Source organism: Danio rerio, chromosome 1 (assembly GCF_052040795.2).
Source record: "Danio rerio strain M-AB ecotype USA chromosome 1, GRCz13ab, whole genome shotgun sequence".
Taxonomy (NCBI): Eukaryota; Metazoa; Chordata; class Actinopteri; order Cypriniformes; family Danionidae; genus Danio; species Danio rerio.
The window spans coordinates 21,633,687-21,657,332 of record NC_141021.1 but is presented as its reverse complement, the minus strand read 5'-3'; the positions used below and the strand labels follow the sequence as shown (position 1 = coordinate 21,657,332).

Below are 23,646 nucleotides of genomic sequence, written 5' to 3'. Positions count from 1 at the left end.
TTTGACACCCAGTGGTTGAACTAGGTATTGCAATCCTGGTTTAAAACAAACACAAACGCAGGTTGCCAAATTGAAGACCAACAGGAGCGAGCCTGACTATCGAGCCTAAAGGTTGATTTAAGACTTTTTTTTTTACCATGTCAATATTGAGTTTTTTCAAGGTTTTGCACCTTTAAGTACAAAGTGTACCCTTTAAAAGTGTATTGCCTCAGTTTCAGCTTTTGTGCCTTTATTTCAGAGAAACTCTCAGAAACTTTTCATAAACCCATTATCCAAAGAGATCCGACACTCTTTGTTTGATTCTGAATTTAAATATTTAAATATGTTTTTATAGTTTAACAAAAATGTAGGTTAAAGCACGTATTTTCAATGAGTCCTGTAATATGAAAAGAGTTGTTCAAACAAAGGATGAACTAGAATGATACAATTCTTTGTAAGTAATGATGAATATAGAACAATAGCGGAAATAAATACCTGAATTAAATAAAACAATAAAAATTCCTCAGGTGTCCCCTGAAGTTGCAGTGAAAAAAAATCTTTGTTATGTTTTTTATTCTACTACAGGAAATTAGCTAAATTTAGTTTTAGAATGGATCGATTACACTAGCCCGATTGACTTGTTACATATGCTAGAAATTCGGGATGCACCAATGCCATTTTTTTTTAAATGATCCCGATACCAAAATTTTGAGTTTCGACCGATACAGATCCGATCCTGATACTGTGCCTTTTATTTTTTTAAAGCATAATACAGTTTCTATACAGTAGTTCTGGTGATAAACTCAAATAGTATATTCTTGCTGTAAACCAGGCTACATTATTTGAGCAATCATTATGACATTGATCTGTTGTGGTCCAACTTATGTTCGTTTTTTAATACTAAGATTTTTCTTTGAAATCTGTAATAAGCTACCACTAATGGACCTAAATTCTAGTAAAATAGCTAGCCTTTTAGCAAAGCCTGATATTTTCCTGCAGGTTTGACGTAGATTAAACTAAACTGTCTGAGGCCAGTTTTACTTAATAAGCATTCCCTTTTCTGTTAATGACAATCCATATTGCATCCTTCAGTTTCACTTTTATTAATTTAATCAACTACTTTGACCACAATGAGCCAGGCTTTACAAACTATTCACAGCACTGAAAGTATTCCCCTCAGAAAAATAAACCCACACGAAAGGATGAGAGAACAGAAACTTATTGTGAGAAACTCATTGTGAGAGAGAGGCGCACATTGCGTCTGTGCGTGAATGAAGCACTTGATGCATCTGAGACAGCGCGCAGCTCTCCGGTATCTGCAGACACTTCCAAAACAGCAGCACAAAGGGTAGAAATAAGTTTGTGAGGATCTGCATGACAAGTAGGCCTGCATGACAACTTTCTAGTATCTTATAATAGGCTACCTTCATGGCTTTTGTTGGCTTATAAATTACACAGAATATAGCACACGTGCAAGATCGGATTTGGATCGGTACCATCTGACCGATACCCGTTTCAGCAAAAATAGGCGGTATCGAACCAATATTTGATCCTAATATCGGGATCGGTGCATCCTTACTAGAAATGTAGCATGATAAAACAGATAAAATAGATTGATACTGACTCTATACAGAGTTATGATGTTTTCTTTTGTAGATGCAAATATAGTTATTCCTGTACTTGCATTGGAATGTGTGTTAACAAGAAAGTTGTGGGGGTGTGGCTTTAGAGTCTGAACTCCACCCCTAGCCAATTAAACATTTTTAACTCTAAAAGCAATCTGTCAAATCAGAACTTGACACTGAATCAAAGCCAACATTTAGATTGCTTTGTAGATCTTTTTTAATATCCCTGTACAATACACATCACAATCCAAACTAAACTATTAGAGTTTGAAAAGTGCTGTGAGAGTTCCTTTTGAAGCGCATTACCAGTAACATCATCACACATCTGTCTTACTACATTCAGCTCAAACCCATCACATACATACATTAATCTGACCGTAGGCTCTCTGATTTATTTATCACAGCCACATTCTTCTGTGTTAAAATGAATCACTGTTAACATGTAGACACATCACTATCTTATTAATGGCATACAGTATTGCATTCTTCTCTTCTCCTCTCTTCTCCTCACTTCTCTTCTCATTCAGTGGCATTAATTAAACATTTTATGGCAGTGATAAAAATGTTATTACACCGGAAAAAAAAAAAAAAAAAAAACATTGGTACAATATTGATTGGAAAAGAAAAAAAAATCCTGCCTTGTGTTCTTTTTGTCTCCTTGTCCAGAAGGCTTTAAGGGAAACTCATTTATCTGCCCATTCATTATTGAGGTCCTCCCTGAAACAAGGTGTATGTGTGTGTGTGTGTTTGAAAGCATGAGGTTAACAGAGCATAAGATCAGTTACAGAGGGGAGAACATTGTGTTTTTGACACTCTATTTTGCCCTCATTTGTGCCCATCCTGGAAAACAGGAAGGTTTGCATGGGCTGTCCATAACAGGAATACTTTATGTTGTACCAAAAAGTTTACATTCTTTTGAGGACCTAAATTCATGTATACTCTTGATTAATTTTGCCTTTAGCCGTAGCTGTCAAATCAAACATGCATGCTCTCCCATAAGGCCCTTTTTGTTTTGTAGTGCAGTTGTATTACAAAAGTGATAATGTCATTGTGATAATAAAAATAATGAATGTGGATGTTATGGTTGTTGTGTTCAGTACCAAGGCTTTGCAATTAAATCTCTCTTGATGTACATGGTCAATTGTAACGTGTTTATATCCAAAACAAACTGTGGGAGATTCTCATCTACCTTCTAGTGGACTGAAGTAGTTTACTGTGCTTGTGCAGTGTCATGCAGTCACACACTCTGATCATTGATTTGATTGGTGGCTGGCGTTTTCATAACTGATCTTTTTGAGTCATGCAGTTGATGAAAAAAAAAAAAAGTCTTCAAATTTGCTATTTCAAGTCATGCAACTTTGATATTGAACAGTACAGTTTGGACAGTTACTGTATATTGTTGCTCTGTTCATGTCACCAGGACCATTGCTTTTACTATAATGGATAGTATAATAAAAAAAAGACCTTGCATGCATATCAGCCTGGAGACCCCCGAAACCAAAACATGACCTTTTTCAATGCATAATAGGGGCTCTTTGAGTTATTGTGAAAGTGTGGCAGGACAGAATAGATTGTTGTAGTATGCCTTTACAGGTAATGGGAAACACTGAAGTCAAAGAAAATAAATCCTGTAAAAAAAGTTGCTGATTTTTTATTAATAGCTCCAGTGAGCAAATCATTTCAGAGAAAAACAACAAGTTTAGCTGATATCATATATGTTGATGTCAGCTTTCAATTATCCAGATAATGAATAGTCAAGGGAAATGTCAGACAGAGAGAGAGAGAGAGAGAGAGAGAGAGAGAGAGAGAGAGAGAGAGAGAGAGAGAGAGAGAGAGAGAGAGAGAGAGAGAGAGAGAGAGAGAGAGAGAGAGAGAGAGAGAGAGAGAGTGGTACTAAGCAATTTTTAAAGGAAATCAAGTAGTGTCAAATCAGAGAAAAGCAGAGAGAGAGTAAGGCTTTGTTTGTGTAAGGGAGAAGGCATAAAGCACAGAAACAGTAAAAGAGGAATGACGCTTGAGGACAAAATTTTCCAGCTGGACTCTCCTGTTAAATGAGCCGATGGTTTGTGTGTGTGTGATTTTCAGTCTTATTAAGCCACACTAGCTTAGGGAAAGTTAGAGTATGATACAAACACCAAAACACTCATCTAGCTCTTGTATGTACAGTATTGAAAATGTATATTAAACGTGGTAAACAATACATGGAGGATTGTAGAATAGATATTTTGAAATACACATAGATGAAAATTCTTGGATCGTTAAATTGTCGAACATACAGTGTAGGGATTAAATGCAAAATTGTCATCTGCAGAATTATACTGGACCATACTTTTTTTTTCACAAAGGAATAATGGCCTAGTGCCATAGAACTTTGATAAGAGGGAAAAGATTTGATTAGATATTTCAGTAGGAAAGTAACCGATGAAGTGAATGTCAGATGTTTTTTCATGAAACTGGTTGATCTAGTTCACAGAGTGAGTTCAAAGATTCAGTCATTCCCTTGTGAATCAGACTGATCCAGCTACTAAGTTCAGCTCACTGGTCAATGATCTGGTTGTGGGAGTAAACAGTTTTAGATTAACTATTCCTTTAATACTATATGCTGATAGATGAAGTGTGTGTGTGTGTGTGTGTGTGTATGTGTGTGGGTATGTGTGTGTGTGTGTGTGTGTGTGTGTGTGTGTGTGTGTGTGTGCGTGCGTGCGTGCGTGCGTGCGTGCGTGCGTGCGTGCGTGCATGCATGCGTGTGTGCATGCATACGTGCTTGCATGTGTGCCTGCGTGTCTGCAAGTATCATTACAATTAAATGTGATAATCATGTAGCACCAATCTGAACAAGTAGGTCAAGATTAATGCTACATAGTACAAAAATAGAAATCAAGTTGGATATTGCAGGCGTACAGTAGAAAATAGGTAGAATGAGAATAAGTGTACAGTTTTTTTTAAACATATGCTAATGTCGAAAGCACAGACTAATGTATTTAGTTGTAGTGGAATGTTGACTGTAGCATAAATCAAAAGAACTAACAAATGAACGACATTTGAATTTGAAAAAACACATTTGTATGTAGTTGTTGGATTGTTAAATCTAATTGCTGTATGTTCGAACAAAAATAGAACATAGAACTGGCGCTTAAAAGTTTGGCCAGAGGAGAAATTGTTGTATACCCAACTGAGCCTGGTTTCTCTTCTCTTCCTTCATTTTCGTCAAAAGGTGAAGTTTGTTTCAATGTTGCCACTGGCTTGCTTGGTCTAGGACTTGTGGAGCTGTGCATCAATGGATTTGCTCTTCAGTGTTTGGACTTTCAGCAGTGAAAATTAAACTACACTTTACTGAATTAAACTGAACTTCAATTCTGAGAACTGGACTGACACGGTTTCAATTTACTTGAATTTCATCTATGTTAAAGGTGCAGTAGGTGATCTTCCATAGCATAAATCTCTGAATCACAGTCCCTCCCCTGCAGTCTAAAGCCACGCCTCCTTAAACATGAGCACAGCAAAAGAACCCTCTCTCATGTGTTATCGACTAGTGCTTGTCCGGTGGCGTGCAAGCCAAACTGATATGCTATTTCAAAGCGAATATTTAGAGCTTTGTGGTAAACAATATAGGGAGAGACAAAGCGGAATAGCGTTTTTGTTGTTAAGCTAATTAAAATCTACATTATCGATGCTGTAAAAGGTCCCTTAAGAAACTGAAAATAGTCTTATCAATCTTTCATCGAAAGATTTTAGTGGCTGAACAACACTTCTGTGAAGATATAACCCATTTGCCATTTGTAACAACACCATCTAACGTTACATCAGCTTTGCGTGAAGCTAAAACAGAACATTACCTGTCTAAGAGAAATCCTTCAGTCATTGTGCCATCCTTTCTCCAGCGGAGAAAGGATGGCGGAGCTGCGTACAAAAGGCTTCGCAGTTGTTCAAATTTGCTGACAGACAGTTTTGCCTGCTTATTGGAATTGTGAGAGATGTCGACCTGACTTAATTGGATAAACATTTTTTAGTTTTATGCCTTACTCAAAATATAAAAATACATATAAAAACATTTAGATCATTTACTGTAATCATTACTATTGGAATTTTCTGAAGACAATAACCTACTGCACCTTTAAGCTGCTTTGACACAATCTACATTGTAAAAGCGCTATAGAAATAAACATGAATTGATGAAAATGTTATGAATATGTTAAAATAAGGCAAACAGACATTTTGGCCAATAAAGAAAACTCTTTAGTCAGAAGCCGATAACAGTAATTAAGCTTAATAATACATTCTGGCTGTTTCTCAATATGCGTTCCTCAGTGGTCTTGCGTCCTCGTGTTCTCGTGTAATGTCATCATCAGCTGCCAAAGTTCAGTTTCAATACTCAAGAACAGAGGACCCATGAAGCTTCCCAGATTTGATCTTGATATCGAGGACGCACCGATGCAGACTTGAGCACCAAACTCGCTCTGGAAGTCCCAGAAGTCATTGTGACTGGAGGAGGCAAGCGCAGCATTTTATTTAGATTTATTATTAAAGTTTAGAGATATCACTTATTTACCTCAGGAGTTTCCCTAAAGGAAAAGGTGAAAGTAAACATTACCATGAACATCTTAATAAAGGAATAAACACATTAAGAGTGTTTGTTTGCTGAAATTCGTATTAAAATCTGTTTTATCTATATTGTGCAATGTATATTTATAATTTTTTATGCAGAGTATATATTTTGAAAAGGGGAAAAAGTACATCATTGTATGAATGCTATAATGTTTAAATAATTTACCATTTAAACGCGTGAAGGTCATGTGACCATCAGGAAGAATGCAACATCTCATTTCCCAGAAGACACGTTCTCTGCCCTCACGCTCTCCTGAGTTAGTTCTTCCAAGGACACCTATCAAGACTGGTCTCCACAAGAACACAAGTCCGTTCTCTGCATTCTTGGAATTGAGAAACAGCCTCTGTTACAGTTTTTCTCAGTGGCTTTGGTGCATTTCTCACAACACTATTTACATTTACACAACAGTTAATGCATTTCTCAAAACAATTAGTACAAACTGCAAAACCTAGTTGATAACCTGCAAAAGCATGTCACTTGCTTAAAATGAATAGCTCATTCCTCAAAAGCAAGTATTTTGTGTCAATGAAAGTGTCCTGAGTTTGACAGCATTGTTTATAAGATAGTCATATGGCTTTGTCATGTTTTCATTATGACAGTTTACTCTGTCTATACATATTTACATACTTACATATTTACATACTTACATATTTTCCAATGCAAAAATGTTAGATTTTGGAGACACTTCCTGAAAATGCTCAAGACAGCACTATATACTATTTGCAGAGCCATTTGAAAACTACTGTAAAGTTAGACATCACTGCATTTAGTGAGCTATCTGAGTACAAGACATTGAATACATTGAATAAATTGCTTTTCTAATTTATTCACAGCATTGTGCAAAAGAATAACTGGTTCAACATTTTTGTATGTAATGACTCAAGTAATGAAATGAGGACTATTAGTTTTATATGGAATGACTATTCGGCCATCCCTAACCTCTTGTATATTCTGAGTGACTTGATAAAGACCTTGTAGGTCGAAACATTGTCTATATAAATTGCCTTTCGAGATCAAAAGTGGCAGTGTGATGATTTTTTTACTCCTGTCTTAAAAAAAAAAAGATCAAGAACTACAATGGGATCCTTTTTCCTTCCTCCGATGCAGCGTGTCACATGAGGTGAAGGACATCATTTAAAAAAATCAATTGTGGATAACTACAACAAAATTAAAAAAGAAATAATTGACCAATAACTTATTTTCGTACTGGGCTTTTGACAAAACAATTGAAATTGAATGCATCACTAGTATTTTTCGTTTAACTGCAGAGCATAACATTGTAGGATTCATTAAAGTGTTACATATAATTTTTAGATAATGTTCTGGGAGAGGGTGGCTGGGTGGCTTAGTGGTTAGGACTGCCGCCTTACAGCAAGAAGATCACTGGTTCGAGTTCTGACTTGACGAGTTGGCATTTCTGTGTGAAGTTATGTTCTCTTCACTGGTTTATTTCAGTTGACAGTAATCCAGTTCAATGTCCAAGAGTTAGACCATCTTTAAAATGCTGGGCTGTTTCCAACCAAATTTGAGTAAAATATGGACAAACCCAAAAACTGGATTACATTTTTAATCCATTTTTAACACAGTGATCCAGTGGCTTGATATTTTACCCTCATTTAAACAGTAGTGTGTTTGAAACAGGCGGCACAGTGGCTCAGTGATTAGCACTGTCGCCCCACACCAAGAAGGTCAAGAATGAATTGAATAAGCTAAATTGGGCATAGTGTATGAGTGTGTGTGTGTGTATGCAAGAGTGTATGGGTGTTTTCCAGTGCTGGAAGGGCATCCGCTGTGTAAAACATTTGCTGAATATGTTGGCGGGTCATTTCACTGTGGCGACCTCTGATGAATAAAGAAACTAAGCAGAAGAAAAATGATTGAATAAATGTTCTGGGAGAAATTTACCAGTATTTATTAGATTATAACTAAGTATTAAGATATTAAGTATTAAGTCATATTGATGAACATCACATCACAGTTTAAGTATCTTGAGTATCTTAATCTTTCCAAAACTCCAGCCACGTCACTGTTCCGTACAATTGTTCATAGTCACAGTGGAAGGTGAACAGCAGTAATTGGAGCCTCTCATCCTTGTTTGTGTGTGCGTGTGCATGTTTGTGTGTGTGTGTGTGTGTGTGTGTGTGTGTGTGTGTGTGTGTGTGTGTGTGTGTGTGTGTGTGTGTGTGTGTGTGTGTGTGTGTGTGTGTGTTATAGTGAGTGCATGTGTGTTTGCTGGTTAAAATTTCATGTCTTTTCCAGGCTAGTGATTTATAATTCTGTCAGGTCCTGAACCTCTTCCAGAAGGAACATCTGTTTGGAACCCTTTAGATCCTCTTGCTGCGTCTGTGTGTGTGAGTGTGTGTGCATGTTCAATAGGTAGTCCAAATTTAGCTGTTAAAATGGTGGCTTGTGCTGGCATTCTCAAGTGGGTGTTGGACAAGCAGGATAGATGCTTTTGGACCTGAGATCCTTTAAAGATGTTTTTTCCCCGCTCTCTCTCTCTCTTTTCCTCTTTTGCTTGCTCTGTTTCTGTGCCCTGGCTGCTAGCGCTAGGTAAATGAATCATACGACCCATGGCTGTGCTTGTGTGTGTATACGGGTTGCTGCTTCTGGTGTCTATTTTACAAAGCCTATATATGTGTGTGTGTGTGTGTTTGTTATAGATTGCTGAAAGCGCAGCATAAATCATATCTTGATCAGTCTGTTTGTGGTACAGCAGAACTTGTTCAGTGGTCAGATTGATGTTGTACGTATGAGAAAAGCCTGTGTTCTTATGTGTGTGGAGCGAAGGCGAACATTCACCACAATCCCACCAAAATACTTTATAATGCTTGACATCTTTTTAATATCACGGGTCCCATTCGTTTTCCCGTGAGGGTTAAATTGAATTCGGCGGCCACGAGTGTGTACACAGGAGTGTGTGTTACTTCAGCATGGCATAAAGCATGCCAGTGTGACAGAAGCTGCTAAACTTGTCTCATTATCCCATAAATATTCCCCGCCCTGCTCACGGTCACCCAGCATCCCATCCATCAATCAAAGGCTGCTGGCAGTGCCGCTCCGCCAACACATCCACTGCAACCTTCTGAGGGAGCGACACTCAGGCCCTGATACTCAGTCCATTACACGCTCCAGCCAGATCCTGGCTGATTATAAAACACTTTCAGCTTGCAGGAGACCGTCTGTTCTAATGGATCTCACTCTTCTCTTTTACCTTCAATTTAATAAACAGATGTATAATGCAGCAGATCTCATTTCGTGATAAATCTAAGGGTTTTATGGAAAATGAATTGATGTCAGGGCTGAAGTTCGGCTCAAATTTGTGGATGCCTAATTCAATTGTGTGTGTAACTTTTGATAGACTTTGTCTGTCTACTATTACCAGCGATGATGTTTTGGCAATTTGAATATTTGTAAAGTAATTAGATAATTGTTGTTGTCATTATCTACACTATTGCATGTTAACAGCATTACATGTATGCATTTATTATTGTGCTTTACGCTTTAATATTGTATTATATTGTTAAAAAGTTTGGGATCAGTAATTGTATTTTTTTTTTTAAATATTATTGGGCGTCACGGTGGCGCAACTACTACTGCTAGGATGACGATGACTACTACTACTAGTACGACGACAACTATTATGCAGGTAAACTGGCCACAGGGGTAAACTCTGGCCACCCTAATATGATTTTGCTGTTGATATTATTAATTGAAATATACTCACATAAATTCCCAATATTTTAATAAATAAATAGCAGCCACTAAATTATCGTTGAATAATTGGTGCCACTGATGTAGCTGGTTCACTGCCCCTCCCCCTTCCCGATCATTATTGACAGCATGCACACATCTTCAATAGACAGCAATGGCAATTTAATATTTATCTTGAGGTGCGTCAATAGAAGAAGCTGTATTAATAATGCTGTGGCTAAAAAAGGAATATGGATAAATGATATTATTAGGGTCTGTATAGTGAGTGTGTGTGTGAATACAGTAACGCCTTTTGTTCAGTTTGTTCATTTGTTTTTTATTAATTCATTCATTAATCTTCATTAATTTTAGACATGGCATATACCATATGCTGTACAATAAATGTATGTGAAAAATAACTGATAATTAAATAAAATTTATATGAAATGTGTTTTAAACTATATATAGTGATTTTTATTTGGTTTGCACATGTACTTGCTGAATTATTTCAAGGAATAAATTAATTAAATGAATTAAAACCACATTATTTCATTCACTAGAAACAAAAATATAACATTACACTGAACTCATCATATTTTATGTGCCACCCCAGGGTTTGGTATGGCCTCTTCTGGCCACCCCTAAGAAAATGTTCTGGGGCGCCACTGCTATTACGATGACTACAACGGCTACTACTACGACTAATACAATGACTACTACTACGACGACTACTACTACTACTACTACTACTACTACTACTACTACTTCAATGACAATTAATTAATTAACTGAGTGTATATAATATAGTTTCATATATCAAAAACGATTTAAACTGTAGTGAGTTATTTAAGGCGACGACTATTACTACTACTATGACTATTACGATGAATACTACTACAATGATGACAACTACTACTACTACTACAAGGACTACTACTACTACTACTTTAACGACTATTAATTAATTAATTTACTTAGTGTATATAATATGGTTTCATATATCAAAATAAGATTGAAACTGTAGTAAGTTATTGAAGACGACTACTATTACTACTATTAAAACTATTACGACGACTATTGCCGTTATTGCCGGTCGGTTTTAATGTTGATTACTTTGTCAGATTAAGCAATTTTGCCTAGTTTTGTGTGTATATGCCAGAATACACATTGCATCGCAACCAATTATCACAAACTAATTTTCTCCATTGTGTGTTTGTGTGTTTTCTGAAAAAAAAAAAACAGTAGAAAACAGCACTTTTGGATTTCTCTGAAGCACTTTGGAGGAGCCTTCAAATATACATTCATATGAAAACTCAAAGGACTGCCACAAATGGAAATATATGGGAAAGACAGCATCGCTATAGTGAATGAGAACATAATGAGTAATTTGTTAGCTTGCATGCTAATTCCAGTACTCTCCAAGCTGCTAATATAACTTAAATTATATAATTTATGTGTAAAAAAAAAAGGATTGCTAAGTTACACTAATGGAAGTTATTGTGTGCTGTCTGCAAGTGGTGTGTGTTATTGGAATACCCATCTGTTGAGTAATATTTGTGTTTTTAATATAAATAAAATAAGAGAAATGTGTTATTTAATTATTTATGTTATATATTGTTCTGCTTTTGGGCGATGCGGAGGCGCAGTGGGTAGCGCTGTCACCTCACAGCAAGAAAGTCGCTGGTTTGAGCCTCAGTTGTGCCAGTTGGCATTTCTGCATGGAGTTTGCTTGTTCTGTCTGCATTCACGTGGGTTTCCTCCGGGTGCTCCGGTTTCCCCCACAGTCCAAAGAAATGTGGTACAGGTGAATTGGGTAGGCTAAAATTGTCCGTGGTGTATGTGTGTGAATCAGTGTGTATGGATGTTTCCCAGTGATGGGTTGCAGTTGGAAGGGCACACTGCAAAAATGCTTTTCTTACTTAGGTTTTTGTCTTGTTTCTGGTCCAAATATCAAAAATCAAGATTTTTCTAGACAAGCAAAACATATTGTCTTGTTTTAAGAAATAATAAGTTGGATAAGTTGGCGGTTCATTCCGCTGTGTAAAACCCAGATTAATAAAGAGACTAAGCCGAAAAGAAAGTGAATGAATGAATGTTCTGCTTTTGCTTGTTCTCTATTTTTTTCCCTTTTTTTTCTCTATCCTGTTATTTGAGCCCATGAATACATGAATCTGTTATGTTTCTCTATCTGTTATTACCAGGGCACATTTTCATTTTCAATTTAAGCATATCTTTGTAGCTCGTATTTTTGACCTCTTTCTCTTTCTGCCAAAACTGATAATGCCATTTCATGGCACCAAATTTTGCATCAGTTTTTTCAGTTGTTCATTTGTTTGTTTTATTAATTCATTCATTAATCTTCATTAATTTTAGACATGGTATATACCATATGCTGTACAATAAAAGTATGTGAAAAATAACTGAAAATTAAATAAAATTTATATGAAATGTGTTTTAAACTATATATAGTGATTTTTATTTGGTTTGCACATGTACTTGCTGAATTATTTCAAGGAATAAATTAATTAAATGAATTAAAACCACATTATTTCATTCACCAGAAACAAAAATATAGCTCTTATTTTTTTACCTTTTTCTCTTTCTGCCAAAACTGATAATGCCATTTCATGGCACCAAATTTTGCAACAGTTTTTTCTATCTCAAAATGATGTACTGTAGTTTAAAAGTAAGTGCTGAGGTCCACCCTATTTTACAAAGATCCACTTATTTTAAAATGTTTGTCCTTGAGACACAGCTGTGATTACTATACTTTCCTGTTAAAGTCAGTGTTTAATGGAATTCTTTGTACTGTTCTTTACAGACCAGTATGGGAAGACGTCTAATGAATAAATATAAACAGCTGTAAAACACTAACAAAATAAATAAGTCAAGCTTATTATCTCCTAGGTTTATAATGTATGTGCATTTTATTACGTAGGTGAAGGATGCCTATAGCTTCAGGAACGTCATTGAGGAGAGACAACAGGGAATGTTGTCCCGAACACTGATGAGGAGGGTCCCTGAGGGTCTCTATTTCATAATGCAACTCCCTGCACCTGGGCAAGTGTGGACCGACACATAACTTTGTCCCGGGTCGGCTGAATTTCAGCGACGGCCCCGCCTGGCATTACCGGCAGTGGCTGTTTTAAACTAGGCCACATATTCCCTCTCCTCTCCTCTCCTCATGCAATGCAACCTACTAAACCAGTCAAGCATAGAGACCCAATAAAACTTCTTCACTCTTCCTCTTCCCCCTGTCTTTCCCTTCTCACTCCTCTCATCTTCTCTTTTCTCTCAGCAGACCCTTGTTAATTGTATTGATTCTGATCTCCACAGACACTGTCCGCGAGTGACCTTACTCTAGTGGATTACATCAGAATTACAGCCCGACTCCACATGAAGTGGACGCATCCGCTGGGCTTATACCTCATATGAAAGAGCGCTGATCGGCCTGCAGTAATTGAATGTGCCCCAGGGGTGCTCTGAACCGCCCCATAAAGGGCCTGGCGCTGGAAATCAGCACACCCTGGTGCATGTATAGGGTTGCTAGGCGACATTTAGCCTTTATCAAAGACTGCCAGCAAACCAAATCATCAACATCTCCTTAACATCGGCTGGGCCATTTACAACACTTGTCTGATACATGAAATCATGCGCAAATTAATGCAAATAACACACTTACTGTATATGGATGAATGTGGGTCAATTTGTATTTAATGATTTCTCTCTTATGAGGAAAGTGTACAATAAAGAAGCAAAGGTTGAACGTTAACCTGAATGTTAATATACACAATACTGCTTCCTACAGGATGAACTAGGGTATTGCAATTAAGATCACATCCACATCTTGTGGCTTTTTTATTTTTATTTTTGAATGAATACTCAGTTTCTATCTTTATTTCTCTTTGCAGATCAGTATATTTATGACTCATCTCTCCAACTATGGGAACGACCGCTTGGGATTATATACGTTCACTAATCTGGCAAACTTCCTGAAATGCTGGACCAACCTGAGGCTGCACACACTTCCTCCACTGCAGCTCGCGCACAAGTACTTCACACTCTTCCCGGAGCAGAGAAACCCGCTGTGGCAGGTCAGTCATGATTGAGAGACACTAAATGTCTTTTGACCATATTCACTATTTTATGTAAAAGGGACCTATTGTGCAAAAAACACTTTTACAAAAAATTTAAGTACAGTTATGTGGCAACAGTCTGTGCATATAACCAGCTTCTAATGGTAAATATGTATTAATAAAAAAAAAAATTATAATCACACTTTCTAAAAACAGTCTGCAGAAACATCAAAGTCCCATTTACATTAGTTATGATCTCTCCCTCATTAGCATATGACTTTTTGTTTTTGAATCTGCCACTATGCTGGCACATAGGCATTTGTAGCACCACTTTTTTGTAAAACAGGGCTAGGAGCCCAATCTCTTTTGAATTTAAAGCAGTTGCCAAAACTACATAAATAGGATCAAAGCCTAAAAGGGGCAGTGTTAAAGAGTTATAAACATTGTCTGTGGGGTTTTCTTAGCTGAAACTTTATATACACACTGTAACACACACTAGGGTCATCAGAGACTTATTTTGCATCTTGTAAAAAGGGTTATAATAGGTCTATTTTAAATCAGATTAACATTTCTTGATTTTTTTTTACCTTCCAATAGAATCATTTAAGGAAACTAAAATGACAAGTTTAATTATATTTCCACTAAATGCTGGTCTTTTAAATGTTGTTAAATGATTTTGAAAATAGGCGAGCGATGACGCAGTGGGTAGTGCGTTCGCCTCACAGCACTGGTTCAAGCCTTGGCTGGGTCAAGTGACATTTCTGTGTGGAGTTTGCATGTTCTCCTCATGTCCGCATGGGTTTCTTCTGGGAGCTCCGGTTTCCCTTACAAGTTCAAAGACATGTAGTACAGGCAAATTGAGTATGCTAAAATTGACCGTACTGTATGAGTGTGTGTGTGAATGAGTGTGTATGGATGTTTTCCAGTAATAGGTTTTGGCTGGAAGTACATACACCGCGTAAAACATATGCTGGATAAGTGAGTGGTTCATTCGACTGAGGCGACCCCAGATTAATAAAGGAACTTAGCCGAAAAAGAAAATGATCTTAAATAAATACATACAAAAATATTGTATATAAATTAAACAGCACAACTATTTAAAAAAATTTAAAGATAGTATACATTTCTTAAACACCAAATCAGAATCAGAATAATTTCTGAAAAGTCATGTGACATTGTAGAACTGGAGTGACAATGCCGTAAATTCAGCCTTACCATCACAGAAATACATTGCATTTTAAAATTTGTTCAATAGAAATGTATTTAAAATTGTAATAATATTTCATAATGTTACCTTTATTGTACTTTTTTGGGGTGTCATGGTGGTGCAAGGGGTAGCACAATCGCTTCACAGCAAGAAAGTTGCTGGTTCGAGCCCCGACTGGGTCAGTTGGCATTTCTGTGTGGACTCACAGTGGTTGCGTGGGTTTCCTCCAGCTGCTTCAGTTTCTCTAACAAGTCTAAAGACATGCATTGTAAGTGAATTGAATAAGCTAAATTGTCCATAGTGTATGTATGTGTATGCAAGAGTATATGAGTGTTTCCCAGTGATGGGTTTCAGCTAGAAAGGTACTACTGATTAATAAATAAATTAATAGTGAATAAATGAATGTATTTTTTTGATAACAGAAATGCAGCTTTGGTGAACCAAAGAGAATTATTTTTAAATGTACAGTTGAAGTCAGAATTATTAGCCCCCTTTGAATTTTTTTTTTTTTTTTATATATATATATATATATAATTTCCAAATTTTGTTTAATAGCGCAAGGACATTTTCACAGTATGTCTGATAATATTTTTTCTTCTGGAGAAAGTCTTATTTGTTTTATGTCGGTTAGAATAAAAGCCGTTTTACATTTAAAAAAAATAATTTAGGGACAAATTTATTAGCCCAATGACTTGCCTAACTACCCTAACCTGCCTAGTTTATCTAATTAACCTAGTTAAGCCTTTAAATTTCACTTTAGGCTGTATAGAAGTGTCTAGAAAAGTATCTAGTATAGAAAAATATCTAGTAAAATATTATTTACTGTTATCATGGCAAAGATAAAATAAATTATTAGTTATTAGAAATGAATTATTAAAACTAGGGTTATTATGTTTAGAAATGTGTTGAAAAAATATTATCTCGGTTAAACAGAAATTGGGGAAAAATAAACAGGGAGGGGGGCTAATAATTCTGACTTCAACTGTATATTTTATTTTATTTGTTTATTTTTATTGGTTTATTTCAACACAAAATGTTCTCAAAAATGGCAACAAATAAAAGCCATACTTCTGCAAACTGGTATGTTTGTAAAATGCCTGCTCTCTGCAGCCTGTAATCCATGTACAAAATTAGCATTGTACATGAGCCACTCCATGTGTCTCAAGAGGACACTGACCAATGAAAAGCCAGAAAATAAAAATATGACCTTTACAACTCCACACAGAGACAAACATGGAAGTATGTTGGTTTTGCACAATTATAGCGTGTTTGTTTTTCTTAAGCCATATTTGCAATTGCTCTTATTAATATATATTTTACAACTATGCTCAATAAAAGTGTTTAACAGCTGTTATGCTCATTTTTAGATACATTCATATTAAGTTTTTTTTAACATAAACTGCTTATCAAGTGTAAATTGAAGATTCTTACAGACGTCTGCAAGAACAGTTGCATTGCAGAAATACTATATGTCCAGAAAACCAATCCCGTCCAAACAGGGCATAAGAATAACCATTAATATCTGTCAAACGATCTCTGAAGATGAAGATCCATACACTGCAGTCATCCAGACCCTGACCTGTCCTCTATCTCTGCTCCAGTTTACAGATCACATATTGATTTGCTTGAACTTTATCCCTCAGCTCATTCACCATATTGTGTTCTAGAACCCATGCGATGACAAACGGCATAAGGACATCTGGTCCAAAGAGAAGACCTGCGACAGGCTGCCCAAATTCATGGTGGTCGGGCCTCAGAAGACAGGTAATTCTGTTGCTCTGTTACAGGAGCGTGTTTCTTCCCTCTTCTCCTTGGCGGAGCTTCAAAGCTCTGAGTGTGTGTTCACGTATCTTCTCGCTTCGCTGTTCCCCTTGATCCTGCTTCATATCTCACCTTGTGCTGCTAGAAATGATGAAAGTGCAACTACGGGCGTTCAGCTCTAGAGGAGAACAATACAGACGCATCCCAAGAGGCCTGAGGGGGGGTAGAAAAGGGAAAATACAGAGTGCTGTTTTGGGGCTGTAAGATTTTGATTGGTGTCAAGACACTGTCTTGTTAAACACTTCTCCTCTCTGCACTCATCTTCTTTCTTGCTATATCACAAACTCACAACACACACACACACACACACAAGGGAAAAAATCCATAAGGTAAATGGCGTATTGATCCCATGTCTCTTAGTTTCTCGGTCTGTGGGCTGAGTCTCCCTGCCCGAAATGTTTCTCTTCAGCGCTATCAGCTACACATATAATTTCATCATTAGCAGGGGAAGGACTCGTTGATTTACTTCTCCACCTCCTTCTTTTCTTTCCGGCCCTGCTGCTCCCTCTGTTCATCTCTCTTTCTTTCTCTCTTCAGGCACGACGGCTCTCTACCTCTTCCTGATCATGCATCCCTTTATCTCCAGCAACTTCCCCAGTGTCAAAACATTTGAGGAGGTTCAGTTTTTCAACACCAACAACTACCATAAAGGCATCGACTGGTGGGTGTAAAAACACTTTGGTGCGGGTTTCACTTTGTCGTTTTGGGTGTAATATGCACTGGTGGAAATGACATGGATCATGAACAGGGCCTATAATTAATACTCCTCACCATGCATTAAATGCAAGTACAATGGGTGTTGGTGAGTTATGAGGATGTGCTATTTGCAACATAGGTTCATTGGGAAAATGACGGCATTCTGTATTTAGCTTTTTGCTTGTATGGTGGCTCTGAACTATCAAAACACCTCTTAAAAATGCTTTTTCGGATGTGAAAAGCAGAAAGAAACCGAACACGGTTAGAATTTTTTTTATGACGGCAAAAGTTTCAAAGGCAGTGTGTAAATACGATTCACACAACATGAGGTTGAATTTATTTTTTAACGTGCAGAAATTGCGGACAAAAATTTCAAATTCAGTGTGCAATAATCTTAACTGGTTTGCTCTGTAGCTCACCACGAACAGTGCCAGACTTAAGAATTAAGGCAGAGCAGACCGGGGTTTCGAGTCGGTTGAAGAAAGGTTCTAGAAACCATGTAAAATGAAACCCAAAACATGCAGAGTGAGATTGGAGTACATGGCCATGATTGCTTTTGTGTTCTAGTTTGCTATTATAAACACTATCGGTTGGTACATACTAGCTGATGTAAGATGCATTTTATACAACGTTCTCTGATGGACATGCACGGGAAGAATGTTAATATGTACACTTGAAATGTGCACAGCTGCCTCGATGGGATTTGCAAGAATTGGCACACATGATAAAACGTGTCACAATTACATGTACGTATTTAAAATAGTCAAAATTGTACATGGTGCCCTCTACTGGACTTGTAAAATCAAAAACTGTCAAGAAGATTTGAGTCTCAGCTCTACCCCTTAGCCCTTACCCCTACCCCTATTTTTGTGTGTTCACGTGAAGGGATAGAGGTGTCCCAATTCTCTTTAGCTTAAAGATGTGGGTATAAGGGGAAGGGGTAGATACCCCTTGAAACTGAGATTTTTCAGGACCACACTCGAAACCAAGGGGTAAAAAAAATTCCCAGAATACACCAGCAAGAACGGCAGCATGGCTGCACACGAAAGTAAGAAGATGTACAAATTAGGATTTTTTTTTTGTAATTATTATGAATTTTTACAACAAATAGGCTTATGTTTATCATTCATAACTACGTTCATGTTTTACCGTCATTCTTTAAAAAACATGCTAAAATAAACGCTAAACTTCGCTTACTATAATTCCTAATAATAACTCCTGTATAGCACATTTTGTCACTCGATTACACTGGAATACCCTGTCAGAAAAGTCTAGTGGCTAGGAATGACATTTTTACAGTGTCTGCTATAATGTTAATGTTGTTTTTGTGTGTTTACATGGCATAATAAGGCCACTGTGTAAATGCACAGTACAGTTGCGATCTTATTGCCACGTTATATTGTTATGATAACATGACAAATGCCTTCAGTGATTTCCTGAAGATAAATACCAAAAAAATAAATAACGCAACTGGAATAACTACAGCAGTCGTGATCGTCAGATCTCATATAAAGTAAGAGATTGCGATGACATATGATGAATTGTGCAGATGCTGTAGTGGTGTCCTATTTCTTAGGGGTACATTTTTAAGCCCATTCTGTTTCAAGGGCCAAGGGAAGGGGTAAGGGTACAAAAATACTATTGGGACCAGGGAATTAGTCCAGGGTACATTTCTGTAGGATCATAAAAATGTAGTCCAAGTCACATATTTCCAATGAGCCTGGGTTGGTTATTTGCCAATCAGCTAGCAACTTCTTGTATTAAAGTTGGTTAGCTTTGGTTGAGAAGGTGATTTGATATGATTTACTTTCTGATTACACAATGTTTTCAACCTGGGTAACAAAAAATAAACAAAAAATCTAAGGTTTAAAAACAGGATGTCGTGTATAAGAAATGTCCTGGTTTTTGTGAATGTCAGCAAGTCATTGACAATTTTTTTTGTTTGTTTATTTCTGTCTTTTCTAGTCTTTGAAGCTAATTTCCACCATTACTTTTTTTCAGTTTTTTTGTTTGGTTATTTATTTATTTTATGCCTATTTTAATTACTTCATTTAGAAATTAATTAAAAATAATTAAAAATTAATTAATTAAAAAAATAATTAATTAGTTAAATTTAAATTGTTTATAAAGTACAATATTAAAAAGAAAATTATAATCACACTGCACGTAAAAACAAATAATAGGTGCAATCTGCCAATGGATTTAACAATAACGTCAAAGAACTCGTAATCTATGCTGATTTTCAATTATGTAACATTGGGAAACAGACCACAACATTAAATTCAGTGGTATGGTCATTTGTTATGATCTACATAGGCTTATGATGCTTTTGGGCATTGGCAGGTGTAGCAGGTTAGTTGTAGACTCTGATTAGGAATATTAATTTGGTTGTGACAAATAATTTGACATGGTCTCACTTTGCTTTGATGAAGTATTCTGTTTAATATGTTGATTTGGGGATCAGACTGTATATATATAATCCAAGTCAACATTAAAATAGCACAAAGAATATTTTTTACATAAAGCAATCATGTAAAGAAAAGATCTATTTCTGTTTGAATTGCTATTCAGCTTAAGTACTCGTTGCATAATGATTCGAGGGAGCAATTATTCTTACTGACCCATTTAAGTGCTTAAGTGAACTTGTGGCATATTTAATTTGATAACTTCAATTCTGCATCTGCTGCTATTAAGCTCAAGCTTTTGTAGGTCAGCAGATTAATGTATGGATCAACAGCTGAAGAACTATTATAAATTGTTGGTCTAGTGATAATGTCTTCCTTAATACAGACAGTTACATGCATTAGTCTGCCCTATCATGACTCTTTTTTTTATAACTCTGCTAAATAATTTACTGCAAAATTTACAAAATATACATACTACTACTCCTAATATTTATAATGATAATAATAATAATAATAATAATAATTATTATTATTATTATTATTATTATTATTATTATTATTATTATTATTATTATTATTATTATTATATCTATGGGAGGTAGCACAATGACGCAGTGGGTAGCACAATCACCTCACAGCAAGAAGGTTGCTGGTTTGAGCCCCAGCTGGGTCAGTTGGCATTTCTGTGTGGAGTTTGCATGTGGGTTTCCCCTTAATAGAGACTAAGCCGAAAAGAAAATGAATGAATAAATGAATGAATGAATGGATAATAACTATACACACGTTTTTTTGGGAGAAAAATGTATTGTGGCAGTAAACTGAATTCGTTCCCTTGACTTATTAGTTTGTCTGATTCATTTGTTCCCTCATTTTGGTTCGTTGTGTTAATTAGTTCCCTTGTTTCAAATTAAATCATGGCTGCAATATAACTAAAACAAAGGAACCATTAGTACAGAGTGGCCACAATTTACACACAACAAGGGATTATTTTAACAAATTACAACAAATTAATAAATTGCACGAACTAATGTATAATTTGTGACTATAATTGCTTGTTTGCCCCGATCACACATCATGTCATTACTTTTTTGATGGTTAAACTACTGGGTATTTTTTTTACCTATTTATTTTTTTATTTTTCTATCTTGTACATTTGTATTTGTCATTGACCCAGATATATTTCCGCCTCAAGCTAGGTCATAAAGTGTACAGGACAAAATCTGCTATGACAAAATGTCCCACAGTGAATGACACGTCTGCTTGTGTGTGCATTTGTCTTTGTGCGAGTTTCCTCTAACTCGATACACCTCTTTCTCAAAGGTATATGGAGTTCTTTCCAGTTCCATCTAATGTCAGCACCGATTTCCTGTTTGAGAAAAGCGCAAATTACTTTCCATCAGAGGAGACGCCCAAACGAGCCGCTGCTCTCCTTCCCAAAGCCAAGATCCTCACGCTGCTCATCAACCCTTCAGACCGGGCATACAGCTGGTACCAGGTACAACTGACCAATCACAGAGCACAAACTAGTCTGACTGGCCAATCAGAGGTCTATGTAGGTGGGTGAAAGAGGCTGCTGTACAGTAAAAGTCAGTGCGATTTTGCCTCCATTAATAAATATATAGACTGTTGCTTATTGATTTTGGTTTAGTAAGTGTTTTGAAGAAGAAAGAATATGACTTTCAGTAAGGACACATTCAATTTGATCGTGAATACACATCAAAAGGGACAGTAAAATTATTTAACAACTATATTTTTACAACTACATTAATTATTAACAACTATATTTAAATTTCCACTAAAATATTAAACAGCATAACTTTTTTTCAGCATAATACAGTTATAAGAAATGTTTCATGAGCAGCAAATCTCGTCAAGAGTAATATTGCTGAAAATTCAGCTTTTTTAACCCGAAAATAATTGACATTTTTAAACTATTAAATTGTTCTTTCATGCTGTTTGTATTCATTTATTTTTGGTCTTACAGAATAGAATGAACCAACTCACTATCCATGTATTTTCAGGTTGAACATATATGCCATATTTTCTGTGGCTGGATTTGCATAGACTAATGGTTGTAGGACATTTTAGATTTACTCTCAGGGTACTTTGATGTCATACAACAATCAGTCTGAGCAGCATCACTTGAATGAACACATCTAATGTATAGGCATATTTGCATTTCTCTGTAAATCACACCTTAACACGGGTCACGATTGGTAGATTATACACAATGTCTGAGTGTTATTGTTCAAACTGCTTTTCAATTTTTACTGCAACTGCAAATTCACTTTTTAACTTCAGGTATGAATAGGGCAGGGCGATTGGCCTAAAATCAAAATCTCGATAAATTGAACATTTTAACTCGATTAAGATTAATATACGATTATTTTGTCTTCATACTTCACTGACAAGTTTTTTACAGGAAACATGCTCACATATAACAAGTCTAAGATTTTTGAAGGAAGGGTGCATTACTTGATTTTAAAATCATTAAAGGAAGCACACATTATCTACTATCTATGATTATTTATTGAACATCAATGTTCAAAAATAACAGTCATTTTTTTTCTCATAGAAAGTGAACATTAATAACTCTGACTTTTGGATACACAATTAATTATTTTCAATGTTTTTCAAATTAAAAGTAGAAAATAAGCAGTAACTCTTCTATTTGTGCAGTTTTCGCCTTTGTGCGCTTTTTCGCGTTTCACACGCCAATCGGCCAATCGGCCAATCCAGCCACCCTCCTCCTCCTCCTTCCCTAAACCCAAGCGACAATATACAAAAGCCATCCAGAAAAGAAAAGCAAAAGCCCTTGTCCGATTTTAACCGCGTTTTCGGATTTCGCCACATTCTCGCCCCGTTACAAACTCGTTCGCTTTTATTTTTTGGTTCTGTTTTTCATCTTACCTGATTTCTAGAACCGCTCTTCCCCGGACTTGAATGTCGCCGCGGCTGGCTCCTCCCCCTCCGGGCCTCCGCTCCGCCGACGTAACACTACGAGCTAAACGGACAAACTGGTTGCAGTGGGAAAGCCCTCCACACGGAGGTGAGCCAACACAGCCGGCGAGCGCAAAAAAGAGGAGCGGAGTCACACCGCCCCGTAGAATACGCTCAAAAAAACCAAATGCGGCCATACGTACCTCCGGCCACATAAATCGCGGTCTCCAGAAACGTCCACGGGGCTACGTTTTCAGAATGAGCTTGGGTTGCATATCTTGCATCTTCTGTAAAACAAATATTTTAAATCATTCATTAATTTTCTTGTCGGCTTAGTCCCTTTATTAATTTGGGGTCACCACAGCGGAATGAACCATCAACTTATCCAGCACGTTTTGTAAATAATGTAAATAATGTAATGTAAATAATAATTTGAATGTAATGAAAAATATACCGTCTCAAGGCATCTCTGGCACAGCTTACATCAATTTAGTGTAAGTAAGGTTCAAGAATGGGTCCATCATCTTACATGACCAGAGAGTATCTGGCTGCAAATTGGCCGCAGAAGAATAAATCAGCCTCAGACTTTAAAGGCAGA

General features: G+C 36.5%; 1 protein-coding gene across 2 annotated transcripts in view; it reads left to right on the top strand.

Moving 5' to 3' along the window:
* Positions 1-23,646, top strand: part of ndst3 (N-deacetylase/N-sulfotransferase (heparan glucosaminyl) 3) — a 403,362-nt gene that overhangs the window by 361,840 nt on the left and 17,876 nt on the right. For both annotated transcript variants that reach the window (XM_087237100.1, XM_087237099.1), the window contains exons 7-10: positions 13,815-13,997; positions 16,854-16,950; positions 17,545-17,668; positions 21,429-21,603. In XM_087237100.1, coding sequence (XP_087093226.1) covers positions 13,815-13,997; positions 16,854-16,950; positions 17,545-17,668; positions 21,429-21,603 — 579 coding nt within the window. The remainder of the gene's footprint in view (positions 1-13,814; positions 13,998-16,853; positions 16,951-17,544; positions 17,669-21,428; positions 21,604-23,646) is intronic.